Genomic DNA, 16,766 nt, shown 5'->3' with positions numbered 1-16,766 from the left:
TAGCAGCATAGAGAGTTGTCGGCCTGACCTACTTGCTGTGCCTAACCCTATTTGATTTGTAAGATCTGTCCAAATCGCACCCCAAAGCGGTACAGCAAGTCCGACTTAGTTTAAAGGCTTGATACTGACAATACCATTGGAATTTGTTAAGTAAGGAAACTATTGTTGACTGATGTTTGTAAGTGACAAATCTAGAAATGTATCTTTTCTGAAATAAATGTTGTGATTTTAGTGACAAATATTGGGTTTTTTTCCATCTTTTTACAGGAGGGGAAAGGAGATTTTGCAAGGTAAGTTTGTTGGAAGTTCCATTATTTGTTCTGACCATGAAATTGATTACGTCTGCTGGGGGACTGATGTGACAGTTTATAACTATATTGAATGGGGAACTCTTCACACTGTTGTTAGCCTAGACATCATGTTTCCTGTAATAACTTAGGTCCAAAATGCAGCCCTGGCCCAGACCACATATTGAAAAGCGTATTGTTTGTGACTACATTGTTTGTGAATTTCTTGATGTGTTTGTGAAGTTCAGGAAACAGGGTAGCCTGCAGAAGGAAATTGCTGAGGAAATGACTCCCCCACAATCATTGTTGTAATATCACATGTCCAGCAGGACTTGATGTTAAAATTCTCTCATTAGCTGGTATTAGGTGGCCTCTGAATGGGGGGACCTCCGAGTTTGAGCCTGATTTTCAGAAGTGCTGAAAAATTCACCAGTGGCTGGGGTTAGATGGCTCAAGGGATTGTTCATGAAATATACAGCATCTGAGTTACCAACACAGATCAGGTCCAGATCAGTAGTGACCGGAAGTCATTGTCATCTGATGGCTGTTCAGTGTCCTGTGTAAACTCCATGGATGCTCTCACTCCCCTAGAGAAGATCCCTCCAGTCAAGGCTGAGGTGCACTGGTAGATTGCTTACAGTGCTACCAGGGATGAACAGAAGATTGTGACTAAACAGAGGACCAGATAAAACAAGACTTCATTCTCCAGCTCTGGCAGGCTAGGACTTTTAAACAGCACTAACATAAGTTTAATTTTTTGTAAAACTGGAAAGGTGGAACGTGCATTGCAAACATTGTAACCTCACCCTGCAACAACCAGGAATGCGAGATGACACTCAATAAAAAGAAACTCAGGTTCTGCCCTATCATTTTTCAGAGTCCCAGTCGGCTTGTGAAATCCTGACATGTCTGTGACAAGGAGACACAAGCCTGATCTTGCTCTATTTCTCAATTCCAACTGTTATCAGCAGTGCCATTTAGTTAGGTAGCTAGGAGAGACATTCAGCTATTTTATTATTCAGGCTGATTTAAAATACGTTGAACTGGGAAAGCGTCCCTCCCTTGACAATCAAACCCCATGATAACCACGTCCTCCAGCACACACAGGGTTATGAACAGCAGAGTATCCTGTACATAAAAAAAACATGCACAGGCTGGACTTAAATAAGGTTAAGGACAGAGCAGATTGGGTGAGGTGGGTGGTTCGGGGGATTGGATGTAGAACCTTTCATCTTTAGGTGTCCGATTCCAATCCAGTGCAGAGCTGGAAGTAGCAGTGGAAAGTTTTCACCAACTGAAGGCTGTTCATTGCTCTGTGTCAAATGAGTTGGTCAGGTTTCAGCATCACAGAAAACCCTACCATAGGTGGGGCTAAATGGCCCTCCATGTCAGAGTGAAGGTAATACCTAGTTTTTTAAGGTGCTTTTCATCTGTAGATCTCAAAGCACTTTAAAAAGGGTCTCAAGATCCCCATTTTACAGAAGGAAAAACTGAGACATAGAGCGTGGCAACAACTTGCCCAAGGTCACCCAGTAGGCCACAGCCAGGAGTAGAACACAGGTTTCCTGAGTCTGTTTCTAGTGCACAATCCAGTAGGCCACAATGTTGCAAGGTGTCCTCCCTCCGTAGCTAGCTAATTTTGATAAGCGAATGGAAGTCTTCATTGCATGGTGGTCTCTGTGAGTTTGATGGTCACAATGTAATATCTGCTTTCCAAACCTTGCCATTATAACTGGCACCCTGTCGACGGTCTCATGATACAGAGGCCAAGATCTGAATGGGCTTTGGAGACCAACCTGTAGGCTGGGTTTGAGGCATGTTGTAGGAGCACGGTAGGAGAGGCTTGCGCTGCTTTATGCCCTTTCTCCAGGGACATCCATCCAGCACCTTTCATGAGCACTTCACATTCGCTAGAGAGGGTTTACTTTTTGGGAGAAGTCCTGACACTACTGAAGTCAATGAGCATTTTGCCTTTGACTTCACTGGAGCCAGGATTTCACCCACTGAGATTTGTGCTTACGGGTTTCACCATACAGCAATGTATGAACTTGAAGTCTTAGTGATAAATTCATCCAGATGCAAGCAGGAGTAACTTTTGTTTGTAGACAACAGGAGTTGTACCTATGCATGCCAGGGCTGAAGGTGGCTCCTGTTATTGCCTATCTGCATTTGAGGTTTATCATTGTTGAAAAGTTTTACTAATAGAATTTGCTATTGTCTGATATGGAGAAGCTTTGCAGTTACAAAGTGTCTTTGTTACTGAGATTTAAAGATTATATCTTGTAAATGACAGCATACATTTCATGAAGGCTGCACTATTGAATTCTGCTTTCTGCAGAAACAAAACTATCTAAGAGATGCATGTTTAGAAGGAAAATGGAAAATTTCAGCAAACCTATTGCCTGAAAGCAGTGTCAGATTTATCGCTCAGGAGACTAATGGTCTCTCTTTGGCCCCAGTCCAGCAAAGCACTTAAGCAGGTGCTTAACTTTAAGGAAGGGGGAATTCCCACGAAAGCACTTGTTGCAGAATTCCTGCCTGTGGGGACTAGCGTGGTGTGATATATCTAGCCCCATGGTGCTTTGATCGTTACATCGCAGCTTGGCGTCAGCACAGTGCGATGTAGGCATGATGACATCAAAACCTCACCATCCTGACATTCATCTGACAAAGTGGGTATTCACCCACGAAAGCTCATGATCCAAAACGTCTGTTAGTCTATAAGGTGCCACAGGATTCTCTGCTGCTTTTACAGATTCAGACTAACACGGCTACCCCTCTGATACCATCCTGAGAGGTGACATCACATGATGATGAGGTTTTTGTGCATTCTGAAAGTGATTTGGGAATGTGCAAACCCTCGTGGAAATCAGAGGTGACCTCAACAAATTCTGGTGGCAACTTTCTGCCATTCTCACCTGATCAGTTGTCACCTCTCCCAAGATGGCTGCTCTTGCTGCAAGTCTTGGGGAAGATGAGTTGTCCGGTGCTGAGGGATTGTAGTGATGTGGACGGGCTGTCCCTAGACACAGAGGAAGAGGGTGGCTCCAACCCTTGTGGGCAGACCCCTACCCCTAGCTCCATGCCAACAGCGGGGCCAGAAGTATAAAGCCGGGACCCGGAAGCTCAGTCATGGCCTAGCCAATGGAGGGGACAAATGCTTCCTCTGAGCTCTCATGCTGGGAGGTGGCAGCAGGCCTGCAGAGTGCAGACAATTGGTCCAGACCGCCTGGACCCTGGACTGACCTGGCAGATGACTGGCCCAGCCAACCTAGACCTCTGGACAACTCAACCACGCAGGAGACAGACGACTGTCCCGGACTACTGGCTGGCCCAACCCCAGCAGAGCTACTGCTGGCAACTGAGGTCCCCGCCAATCATCTTACCTCACTGGATCAGCAGGTACCCTTGGAGGGGGAGTGTGGAAGTAACCCTGGGGTAGTAGACCCCTGTTTGGCTGCAACACTGGCAGAGAGTGAGTCAGTGTATTGCGGCTTGGATCCCCACTGACGCGATGGCAGACCCCTCCGCTACCCTTAGGGCCCTGAGCCAGGACACAGTGGAGTGGGAGGGCCTGCATCCCACCTGCCACCTAAGCGGTAGGTGACAGACTCCCACTCCCTCAGGCTAGCTGAATGAAAGCCTGAGTTAACTGACTTTGGTTCCAGGCCCAGGCTGAGTGACTTTGTTTCCTGCCCAGCTCTGAACCAGAGCCTGGGCTCATTAACTGCTTGCAGCCCCACCTGTGTGCAGGTTGGAGCTGAGTGACTTTGTTTACCGCCCAGCCCTGAACCAGATCCTAGGCTGATTGTCAAATGTGCAACTCCACCTGAGTGCAGGCGCGAGCCATACTTTGACAGGCCTTGCTGATTCGCCCCACAACAAGCAAAGGGGGGCCTCAGGGCAGAGCAGAGGTGGAGCACCCACCTGGAAAAAGGAATGTCAGCACCTGTGCCTGAAGTGACATAAGTTATACTGACATAAGTGGTAGTGTAGACACAGCCTTTGATTCGAGTGGTGGCAGCCTTGTGTGGCTGAGATGCACTCTGAATGAGTTACAGATGATGTGCGACCATCATCATTCAAAGCAAAGCAGATGGTTACGTAAGCCTGGAACCAATTGAAACCTTGGGTGAAAATTGGTTCCAGGGGCAGAGATGCACTCTGGTTTGCCCTTTGACGGGCTGGCCAGACGGCCAATGTCTGCAATGGGTAAGAGTGGCTTCACTGAAGAAAATGTTGGTACTATAGTAAGTTTGCTGACAGACAGTCTTTGTGACCTAACTGTTAAGAATTTCAAGGGGCAGGAAGCTCTGCCCCTCTGCCAGCCTACAATTCTGTGTGGCGTGGGGGCAGGGGCCTGCTCAATGGCTGTTCAGTAGCAGAATATCACACACCAAAAGCTGTCATTCAGCGGAAGTCTGTCTGCTAGCACCGTGGTTTTACAAAAGACAGCAGCCATGCTGCAGCACCACCCCGCAGCGCGCTCCCTCAGATTCTGACTTCCCCGACTCTCCTTCTGAACTTTTCCCCGACTCTAAATGTAGAAAAGGTTATCACTCAGTGTAAAATTAAATATGTAAATAGTCAAAGATGGTGCCTATTTTCCCCCATTAGAAACACATAAAGACACTTATGTGCCATGCTATAAGCTCTCTAGTGTAGCCATAGCCAAAACACAGGGCATCAGCAACTCTGGGATGGAAACCCATGGTGCGGGAAAGACAGAAAAAATAAGCCTTATAAGGCCCAGTGTTTGCTATCATCAGTCTGCTCCAATTCTTTAGATTCCGTGCAGAGTTCGACAGTAATTAACAAGAGCCCTGGAGTCAATAGGAGCATTATTGTGTCATTTTCCTGAATATCCCTTTAGATGGAGTTTTTCCTGCTACTGCCGATTGGGTTTCAAGAATTTTCCAACAAGTTCACATGGCTTTAAAGGCAGAATTGCAGAGGATGTACTACTCAGCTGGATTTAAAAAAAGAAGTTAAAGCCCTTTGTATGTTAAGGGAAATTGATTTTTCACCTTCATTTTGGAGGGGTAACCAAAGGGTATGGTTGTTTGGATTGAAAAATTATTTATTTAGGCTCAGATTTCTAAAGGAGCCTATGGGAATGAGGTGCCCAAATCCTATTGACTTTCAATAGGAGATGGACACTTAGCTCTTGATTCTGTACTTTTTGAAGTCAGTGGCAAAATGCCTATTGACTTCAGGCCTTGAATTCTCTTAGGGTATGGCTACACTTGGAGATGTGCAGCGCTGGGAGTTACAGCTGTGTTCGTACAGCTGTGTAGGGAAAGCGCTGGAGTATGGCCACACTGACAGCTACCAGCGCTGCAGTGTGGCCACATTTGCAGCGCTGTTGGGAGTGGTGCATTGTGGGCAGCTATCCCAGCGTTCAAGTGGCTGCAACGTGCTTTTCAAAACGGGGGTGGGGTGGAGTGTGACAGGGAGCGTGGGGGAGACAGAGAGAGTGGATTTTTGGAGCTGACACTGTTCGCAGCTCCCTGCCTTGCAAGTTCTAAGGACTGGAAGATACACAGCACCTACCTTCAATCATTTTAAAAGTTTTGACCCCTTCCCTGACTGCTCTCTTATTCACTAAATGCAAATTATGCACTCCTAAATAGCCTTCAGACCACATAAGCAGCTGCTCAACACGGACTCCCCCCTCCCCTCTCTCCTCAATCAAACAGCTGTGAACATTCCAAAGCAATTCCCCTGCCTCTGCTCGCTCGCTGGAGCAAAGAGCAGCTGTGTTTGTTTTTTAGATAAGTAGCTCCAGGGAGCTCGGAGTTCAGCCATTCTTCCGGTTTGTTGTGGACAGGAATTCTGGGATACCTCTTAATACCCTGGAGGCCAATAAAAGCGCTTTTGGTGTCCACACTTGACGAGCAGCGCTGCATCACCAGCGCTGCAATCGTTACACCCCAAGCAGACCAGGTGTACAGCCAGCGCTGCAGCCAGGGAGTTGCAGCACTGACTGTGCCTTGCAAGTGTGGACACAGAGTGAGTTGCAGCGCTGTAACCCCTTCACCAGCGCTGCAACTCTCCAGTGTAGCCATACTCTTAGACTCATAGCCCTGGTCTACACTGGGGGGGGAGTCAACCTAAGATACGCCAACTTCAGCTACATGAATAGCGTAGCTAAAGTCGGCGTATCTTAGGTTGACTTACCTGGCCGTGAGGATGGCGGCAAGTGGGCCGCTGCCACTCCCCCATCGACTCTGCTTTCGCCTCTCACGAGCTGGAGTTCCAGAGTCGGCGGGGAGCACAATCAGGGATCAATTTTATTGCGTCTCCACTAGATGTGATAAATCGATCCCCGATAGATCAATCACTACCCGCCGATCTTGCGGGTAGTGAAGACCTGCCTATAGGCACCTATTCCATGCGTGCTCCGAGTCTGGAGCACCCATGGGGGAAAAAATGGTGGGTACTGAGCACCCACCAGCAGCCCCCTTATCAGAACCTCTCCTTCCAGCACCTCCTGCCCACCAGCAGGCCCCACTGATCAGCACCTTCCCCTCCCTCCCAGCACCTACTGCCTGCCCCGGATCAGCTGTTTTGCAGCATCAGGAGGTGCTGGGGGGGAGGGGGAGAAGTGAAGGCGCAGCATGCTCGGGGGAGGTGGTGGAACTGGGCAGGGAAGGGCAGAGCGGGGGTGGGAAGGGGTGGGGCCTGGGCAGAGCCAGAGGGAGCATCCTCCAGCAGATTAGAAACTCGGCACCTATACTTAGACTCTTTGATAAACCCAGTCCTAAATATCACAGACTGCCTCCCTCCTGGCGCCTCTGGGTAAGACACTGGGAAATGCTGGGGTAGTTCCAGAAGACTGGAAGAAAGCTAATGCTGTGCCAATATTTTAAAAGGGTAAATGGTGTGACTTGGGTAATTATAGGCCTGGGTAATTATAGGCCTGTTAGTCTGACATTGATTCCAGGCAAAATACTGGTGCAGATGGTATGGGACTCAATTAATAAAGGAATAAATGAGGTTAATATAATTAATGCCAATCAACATGAGTTTATGAAAAATAGATCTTGTCAAACTAATCTGATATCTTTTTTCATGAGATTATAAATTTGGTTGATAAAGGTAAAAGTGTTGATGTAATAGACTTCTGTAGGGTGTTTGGGTATGCATGATATTTTGATTAAAAAACTAGAATGTTATTAAATTAACTTAGCCACATTTTAATTCATTTAATATGTTAAGAGATAGGTCTCAAAATATAACTGTAAATGAGGAATCATCATCATAGAATATCAGAGTTAGAAGGGACCTCAGGCGATCATCTAGTCTAACCCCCTGCTCAAAGCAGGACCAATCCCCAGACAGATTTTTACCCCAGTTCCCTAAATGGCCCCCTCAAGGTTTGAGCTCACAACCCTGGGTTTAGCAGGCCAATGCTCAAACCACTGAGCTATCCCTCCCCAGGCAGGTATGTTTCTAGTGGGGTTCTACAGGAATCAGTTCTTGGCCCTATGCTATTTTAATGACCTAGAAGAAAACATGAAATCATCACTGATAATATTTGCAAATGACACAAAAATTGGGGGAGTGATAAATAATGAAGAAGATAGGTCAGTGATACAAGAGCAGTCTGGCTCGGTTGGTAAGCTGGGTGTGAGCAAACAATATGCATTTTAATATGGCTAAATGTAAATGTATTCATCTGTGAACAAAGAACACAGGCCATATTTACGGGATGGGAGACTATCCTGGGAAAAAGTGATTCTGAAAAAGATATGAGGATCGTGGTGGATAAACTCTATGTCTGACATTGGGGCAAAAGGGCTAATACAATCCTGGAACGTATAAACGAGGGAATCTCAAATAGGAGTAGAGAGGTTATTTTACCTCTATATTTGGCACTGATGCAAAGTCTGCTGGAATAGCGTATCCAGTTCTGGTGGCCACAATTCAAGAAGGATGTTGATAAACGAGAGAAGATTCAGAAAAGAGCCACAAGAATGATTAAAGGATTAGAAAACGTGTCATATAGTAATAAGACTCAAGGAACTCTATTTAATTTAACAAAGAGAAGATTAAGGGATGACTTGGTCACAGTCTATAAATACCAACATGGGGAACATATATTTGATAATGGGCTCTTCAACCTAGCAGAGAAAGGTGTAACACGATCCAATGGCTGGAAGTTGAAACTAGAGAAATTCAGGCTGGATTTAAGGGGTACACTTTTAACTGTCAAGGTAATTAACTACTGGAACAATTTACCAAGGGTTGCCATGGATTTTTCCATCATTGGACATTTAAAAATCAAATATGGATGTTTTTCTAAAAGATCTACTCAGAATTATTCTGGGGAAGTTCTATGGCCTGTGGTACCTATAAAAGTATTGAATACTTCACCTGAAACATACTGCACTGCTGTGGATCACTTTCCCTGGCAGAGCTGAGCATATTGCTAGTGTTTGAACTTTCCCCCCAATTTAATCCTACCTGATTTGGGGCCTGATCCAGTGCCTATTGAAGTCAATGGGAAAGCTCATGTTGCCTTTGGTTTAATGGAGGGTTAGGATTTTAGATCTTAAACAACAATGCCAAGAAAGCTAGACACCCCTCACATAGACTACTTGTCCCCCAGACAGGTAAAAAAAAAAATAAAAAAAGGTAAAAAACCCAGTCTTTTTAAATCGCTCCAAAACCAGTCGATGTTTGTTAGCTTCTTTGAGTCAGGATATGGATGGGGAGAAAAGTACAAGAGTATCCCCTCGCAAAACATTGAATAGTGACAACAGCCAGGGAAGCAAGGCAGGGCGCTAATTTGCTACTAAATTACATTTTAAAATAATATACATGTTTGTGCATATTGTAATCTAAAAAAAAATTATATGCTTAATTTTCAGCCTGTGTAATAAAACAGCATTTATGCAATTCGGGTTTAAGAATTACGGGAGCCAACATGCAACCGTTTGTATTGCACCATAAAAATAGCGTTCATAAAACCTTGCCCCTGTAATGGCACCTTTTCTGCCCCGGTCTCAGAGCACATTCCTCCCCTTTTATTCAATGGAGATAATTATGAGACTGATAAAAATAGGGAGATTTAGCCTGCAGTTTCTTTTGTAATTGCTGGTTGATATTACATGTAGCAGAAAGATTCTGAATTTGCTGAGAGCAGATGGCACAAGTAATCTAGCTTAAAATTAATTGCAGGACCAGCAGTATTTAACATGTTTTATTTGCTGAGCAACTTGTAAACGTTTAATTTTTGCAAAGCCACCCTGAGGTAGATAGATACTGTTATTTTTAATGTACCAATGGGGAGGTTGAGGCAGAGGGGTTAATTGACTTGCATAAGGAGGGAGTCAGTATCAGAACCAAGATTAGAGCTGAGGAGTTCCAAGACAGTGATTAAATCAGTCAGCCATACCATATTCTCTTTCCCTCACTCCCCGCCCCACCTTTTAAAATGGTTTAGCTGACCTGTAGATGGACTTTTTATAATCTATGTTCATATTGTTATTCAATCTTTTCCTTAATATAGTATAATTATTAATCATCATAACTAGGTGACCAAATTGCTCGGGGGACTTGGTAATTATATATTAGGCAGCCTTTCACCTGTAGATCACAAGTTCAAATCCACTCTTAGTCAGGTATTAGTCATGATGGCTGTTTGGGATTCTCAGTTTATTTCTGATGAGACCAGTGTCATCATAATAAAAAGCAGTATGGCAGTCTCAGCAGAACCCTAACGATTGAATGGGCCATGGAATCTGAACTGCTGTCTCAGCCCAGGAGGTGATCCTTTGAGCTACACTTGGTAGGGTGGTGTGAGGGAGCTTGAACTATTTCTGATGGTGATGAACCCATTCTGTGGAACAGGAACACTCTGCCACCCAAGGTACCATTTACATTTAAACCACACTATGTTGATATTGTCCGCGAAGGACACCCCATCCAATGCCACTATGAATGACTTCTACTTTTCCTCTGATCTTTAAAAAACTTTTTGCCGTGGTGCAATTATATCCCTTACCAAGGGAAGCACCAGAGTTCACCGGATTAGTTCATCCTTTCACAGGCTGGCATTACTAGTTCTGGGATTTCTCCAACAGCTCAAGGGCAGTTCATCACCATTAGACTTGTCACCTGTTTGACAACTTTCTGTGTGAGTCTTGGAAAGGCCCATTTTGGAAATCACTTCCCTTTGTTTCCCAGATATGTTCTGGAAACTTCTCAGACTTCTCTTTATTGATGGCAGATGTAACAGGTTGAATCACAGAAACCCCCTTGGAACTGCCACCTGATGTGATGAGAGTACCTCTAAGCCTGTTTTCCATGGCAGCTTGAGATTTAAGTGCCTGCCTAGTTGTGCCAGACACACTATCCTGCTACAAACACAGACCCAGAACTGAACCATGTCCCCCAAAATCTGCAGGCTTAACTGAAAACAGCTTAAGAAGTGCACCTGTCTCCAACACCCAGACACCCAGTTCCTAATGGGAGCCAAACCCCAAATAAATCCGTTTTACTCTGTATAAAGCTTATAAGGGTAAACTCATAAATTGTTCGCCCTCTATAACACTGATAGAAAGATATGAACAATTGTTTGATCCCCCAGGTATTAATACTTGCTCTGGGTTAATTAATAAGTAAAAAGTGGTTTTATTAAATATAAAAAGTAGGATAAGTAATAACAGACTGAACAAAGTAAGTTACCAAGCAAAATAAAATAAAACATGCAAGTCTAAGCCTAATACAGTAAGAAACTGAATGCAAGTAAATCTCACCCTCAGAGATGTTCCAATAAGCTTCTTTTATAGACTAGACTTCCTTCTAGTCTGGGTCCAGCAATCACTCACACCCCTGTAGTTACTGCCCTTTGTTCCAGTTTCTTTCAGGCATCTCTTTGGGGTAGAGAGGCTCTCTCTTGAACCAGCTGAAGACAAAATGGAGGGGTTTCCAGGGGCTTATATAGTCTCTCTCGTGGGTGAAAACCTCTCTCTCCCCTGTGTAGAATCACAGCTACAAGATGGAGTTTTGGAGTCATATGGTATAGGGGTTCCGCTGGGACTCGCCCCCCTCTGGGGCGCCTGGGAACCAGGCCGCCTCACTACTTAGGTCCAGTGAACTGGGGGAATTAGCCTGGCTGGGCGGCAAACAGTCAGCACCTCAGGCCCCCAGGTAGGGGCTGAGCAAACAATTCAATAACAGGCCCAGGTCCTGGCTCCGAAGACCCTGAGGAGAGAGGGAGATGGCCACCTGCGAATTGGGTGGCAGGGGGGACGCAGCCCTCCCACTCCACTGCATCCCAGCCTGGGGCCCTAGCAGCGATAGATGACCCGCTGCTGCATCAGTGGGGATCCTGGCCTCAACACACACTGACATTGACTCTGGATGTGCTGCAGCCAGACTAGGGTCGGCTGCCCTCAAGTACTTCCTGCCTCCCCCTCCAGAGGTACCTGCGTCTGGACGGAGTCTTCCACTGAGTCAAACACCATTGGCTCCTCTGGGTACCCGGCAAGCAGTAAGTAGGCTTGGCAGCTCCTCCGGGTAACTTGCCAGCGGCAGGTTTACCAACTTTTCCGGGGTCTGGTCGGCATCTGGCCAATCCTCAGGTCAGCTGCAAGCTGCAGGAGTCTCCCTGCCAGGAGTTAGGCCACAGGCGTCTGGATTCTCCGGCGGCCGGACCTCTAGTGAGTTCTGGGGTTGGACTTTCGTACTTCCTGTCCTGCGCCCTGACCTCTGCAGGGCGGGCGCAAGCTCCATTGGCTCTGCCCACTTTGGCGTCTAGAGGGGCTCATCCCCCTCCGGAGAGGCTGGGAACCAGTCCACCTCACTACACATGGACAAGTCACATGTCCATGCATGACTCAGTTCTCTACAGGCCAACTTCGTTGCCCGCATGTTAGCCCAAATGTTCCCAGGAAAGCTCAGATGTGGATTGGCGTCTGTCAAGGTCCATTGTTAGCCAAGTACTCCCAATTACTTGAATACCCCCTTGACACTATGATGACCAAATCTGCCTTAGGTGCTCCCTACAGCAAACACTTTAAATACAAGCATAGAGCAAATACTCATAACTTCAGATATAAAAATGATACATGCATACGAGTAGGATGAATACATTCAGTAGAACATAACCTTTGCAAAGATACATTACATGGCATATCTAGCCTAAAACATATTCCAGTTATAGTATGTCATATTTACACTCATAAGCATATATCTATAAAGCATTATGGGGTGCAATGTGACAGCAGAATGAGACAAGTTTCTTGTATGGAACCTACCCAAGCAGATGTACAATGTGGGTGCTGGCTGCTTCTTGGAGAACTGACTTTTTCAAGTCTTTCACAATGTTAAAAAAGTTGGCAAGGATCAAGTGCGCAGTTGCTGTAGAGGAGACTGACCTGTCTGAGCAAATACAATGAATTATGTAAGTGGCAATGTGGTGTTATCTGAGTTGTCTCTTCTGTCAGCCACAGAGCATAGAGGTCAGGTCAGCAGATAATGCTGAATAAAGCAACAACTCAAACTTGTGCAGATATGTGTTTCCTGCAGAAGTAAAAAACCAGAATGATTTTTGAAAATTTGATCTTAAGAAGGATTGACAACTGAATGATGTGGTACAAGACAATGGTAGCTCGTAAAAGGTCAGCATTTGCCAAAAATCATCTGACATTGGTATCTGAGAAACTACAGTTTTTCTTTACACTTAGAATAGGAAACAGTTTTGTGTGTATGTGTGTATATATATATATATAGGCAAATATTGATATTTTAGCCACTGTACATTTGCATTCTAGGATTTACTAGTTTGCACTGGTTTGTGCCCTCACAATTTGTTGTGGGTACTTTCCAGCATATCTTTGTCCAGATGAGAAACTAGAACCCATTTTGTAAGAAACTCTGTGCTCTCCATAGGGATTTCTCAAGTAGAGTTTGTGGTCCTGTTTTAACTCAAGTTAATTGATTGCTAATTAACTAACTCAATTGTAAATGCTAGTCTAGACACTCCACAAATGTTTGTTCCACGACACATACATTTGTGGTTCACCCTCTGGCTCAGCCTAGCAATTAACATGAGTTAAAACATGACCACAAACTCTAGTCTAGACATACCCATCTAGGTTCTTAAGCAGTGTCTATCACTGTGGTATGTGAGTGGAGAAATGCTGTGGGAAAATGCTTGCTAACCATGTCTAAAGCAGTGTCAGTTGCATCGCAATCTCTTCTTTCACCAGAGATAGTTCATTATCAAATCACTTCACCTGTGATGGTCACCAGGCTCCAGAGTGAAGTTTCTTGCCTGTTCTGAATGACTTCTAAATATCACCATAGTTTTTCCTTACTAGCTAATCACAAATTTCATAGTGGTAGCCCTGTCAGTCTGTATCAGCAAAAAGAACGAGGAGAACTTGTGGCACCTTAGAGACTAACAAATTTATTTGGGCATAAGCTTTCATGGGCTAAAACCCACTTCGTCAGATGCATGGAGTGGAAAATACAGTAGGAAGAGATAGATAGATAGATAGATAGATAGATAGATAGATACTGTGGCAAGGTACCTGCCTCTCTGTTTATTAGCTCAGTCCCTTTTAGCCCCGGAGACACAGGCTTGGGCAAAAGAAAAAGAAAAGAAAAAAAAACCCTTCCCAATCTCACAGGGTCTGGCTGATCCCTTCTCAGCCAGCCCCTTGTTCTAGTTTCCTCTCCTTCTGGGATCTACGGAAGAAGAGCCAATCTCCTTGCTCAAGGAGAAGCTCAAGATTTGTTTAGCGTGCACCTAACTTGCTGGACAGCTACATTGGACCAGAATACCTCTCTTCCTCCCCCTTGCTTCGCATGCCAGGGAGGTTTTTAAAAAGGTCTCCAGCAATTGCGAGAAAGCGGGTGAACACCAGATTACGTACGGCACTTGCGTGTACAATATCACCGGGTGTACCAGACTGATTAATATACACCTCCTTAGCGCTAAGTCCCCCTTCGGCGAGGACCAAGGAAGTTTAAACTACCACATCTTTGGCTAACTTTTGCTCCCACTGTAGAATTAATATGACCAACTATATATTCAAACCGAACCTGGGCACTGCACACACCAACACTACGGGGTGGCTACTTCGGCTCGGAAAGGAGCATATCCCATCCCGACAGGTCCAGCCGCAATTGCCACAGGTTGGGCTGCCAAGGGCCGACACAGCAGGCTGCCTTAGAAACGCGGGTGCAAATGAGGCACAGGCGCGAAGATAGGAACCATCTCGTTACTCGCACCATTTCTTGTCCTTGTCTGGTGCATCCACTGCAAGGGGCAATGGTCCGTGACAGAGAGAGAGAGCGTCCCAGTAGATAATAGCGGAGCTTCTAGAATGACAGAGACACAGGCATTCCTTCTCCACGATGGCGTTCCGTTCACTAGGCAGGTAGCTTCCTACTGAGGAAGAGGAACGGGGTGTTCGTCATCTCCCACGACCATTTTGGGAAAGCAGCGCGCTCCCCGCCCTACTGTCGAGGATTCGTCAGTTAGGATAAACTCCTGTCTCCAGTCTGGGGCTACTAAGTACAGGGGTCGTGCAAGGGCTGTTCGCACGATGCCGCAAAAGCGCTTGGCCACAGCAGACCATTTTACTGATGTCTGGGCCCGGAAAGCGCTGGGTCAGGTCCGTTAATGGCAATGCCTGGTGGCGAATAGTGGGGAATCAACCGCCTATAGTACCTACCACGAAGTTCCCCAGGAATGCTCGGACCTGTTTTTCAGGAGTGGGCGAGCGGCCCACTTGCTGTATGGCAGCTAGTTTGTTGAGTTTGGGGCCGCCCACGCCCTCCCCACATAGTACCCAACAGGTATTTGCACTAACTCCGATCAACACTTGGAGGGATATTGCGGTCAGTCCTGCTGTCCTCCAGGGGTATCGAGACTGCCTCTACCTTTCGATGGTGCGTGCTCCCAGGTCGGCGGCTATAGATAGATGACGTCAATCAGACTCAGGTCAGCAGCGTACTCCTAGTGGGCCGTAAACAGCTTGTTTCCATGTTAGCCGACTGGAAAATAGCGGGGGCCCCATGCAATCAAAGCCATAGCCCTTAGTAGATCAAGGGTAGACATAAAACGGGCCTTTCCCAGTCGTACAATCAGCTCCATCGATCCTGTGTAAAGGGTAGGCGTCAAATCCGGGAACAACCTCGTTTAGCTTGCGGAAGTCGTTGCAGAACCTCATTACTGCGCGTCTGGCTTAGGCATAAAACCACGGGACCTGAACCATTGCATGAATAGCTCTGTCAATAACCCCTAGGTAGCATCATTCCTGATCTCCTTCGAATTCTTCTCTCTTAGCCTCCGGGGATCCCGTATGAGCTGAACCGGCACCTTCACTCCGGGCTCTGTGAAGATGTGATGGTGAACCTCATGTAGTCCTACCCTGGCTTCTCCGAGAACATCATCTGTTGGTTGACCCAGGCTGAAGTTCACCTCAGATCGTTGCTCCGGGGTCAGCTCCGGGGATATTCCCACCGCTGGGCTGATCGTCTTTTAGGGGTGCGCCCCCAGCGCAGCTACCAGGGTATAATCTATCCTCCAGGGTCTCACGCAGATTTATAAATGGTAGATCTGCTCCAGCTTCCGGCGACCTGGCTGCGGAGCCTTATATCAACTTCTCCTAACCGGCTTCAGATTACTCATAGGGTCCCTCGCCATTGGCCAGGAGCTTGCTCTCCGCCGTGGGTATGAGCACCATCACCCGGTCTCCCACCCTGGAACTTCCGGGACTTCGCTTGACGCGTTGTAGTTTTCCGTTGCGCCTATGGGCCTTCTCCAGTGTGTTCGCCGACCAGGGGGTGACTCGAGCGGATCCGGCGTCTCTCCATTTGTAGCACATGTTCACATAATGGTTGTCCTCCCCGGGTTCGGCTCTCTTCCCAGTCTTTTAGGCCAGCGTCCAGTATGCCCTGGGGTGCCGACCAATAACCGCTCGAAGGGGAGAACCATGTGGAAGCTTGAGGCATCCCGGACGGCTAAACAGAATAAGGTAGCCGGGCATCCCGTCTTTTCCTCGCGGCTGATCAGCCTTCCGTAACATGTTCTTCAACATCCTATTAAAGCGTTCAACCGAGGCCATTGGTCTGGGTGGTAAGACGACGTTCTGAGGGTCTGTCCACTGTGAGGCATGTTGCACAAAGTCCTTCATTAGCTTAGAAAACAGGGGTCTTGGTACCAGTCAGGATTCCTTAGGTATCGCCACTCTGGAAGAAATTGTACTAATTCTTTGGCTATGACTTGGAAATGTATTCCGTAGGGGGATCGGCCTTCGGGTATTCGGGTGGCATAACTATACTAACAGGATGTACTGAGTGGCCGGGGCTGACTTTTCAATGGCCCCACTATGTCCATGCTATTTGCTCGAAGGACTTCACATAATAGGTAGAGGGACCAGAGGGGGCCCTTAGTATGGTCGGGGCCCAGTAATTGGCGCCGCCACAGCACCACCTAGAACCCCATCCTAAAAG

The 16,766-nt window shown here is 46.6% G+C and overlaps 1 protein-coding gene across 3 annotated transcripts in view; it reads left to right on the top strand.

Moving 5' to 3' along the window:
• Nucleotides 1-16,766, top strand: part of FRMD4A (FERM domain containing 4A) — a 553,835-nt gene that overhangs the window by 450,304 nt on the left and 86,765 nt on the right. For all 3 annotated transcript variants that reach the window (XM_075064299.1, XM_075064302.1, XM_075064306.1), the window contains one exon: nt 268-290. In XM_075064299.1, the coding sequence (XP_074920400.1) occupies nt 268-290 (23 nt within the window). The remainder of the gene's footprint in view (nt 1-267; nt 291-16,766) is intronic.

Source organism: Chelonoidis abingdonii, chromosome 1 (genome assembly GCF_003597395.2).
Source record: "Chelonoidis abingdonii isolate Lonesome George chromosome 1, CheloAbing_2.0, whole genome shotgun sequence".
NCBI classification, from domain to species: Eukaryota; Metazoa; Chordata; order Testudines; family Testudinidae; genus Chelonoidis; species Chelonoidis abingdonii.
This window is presented reverse-complemented; position numbering and strand designations above follow the sequence as displayed.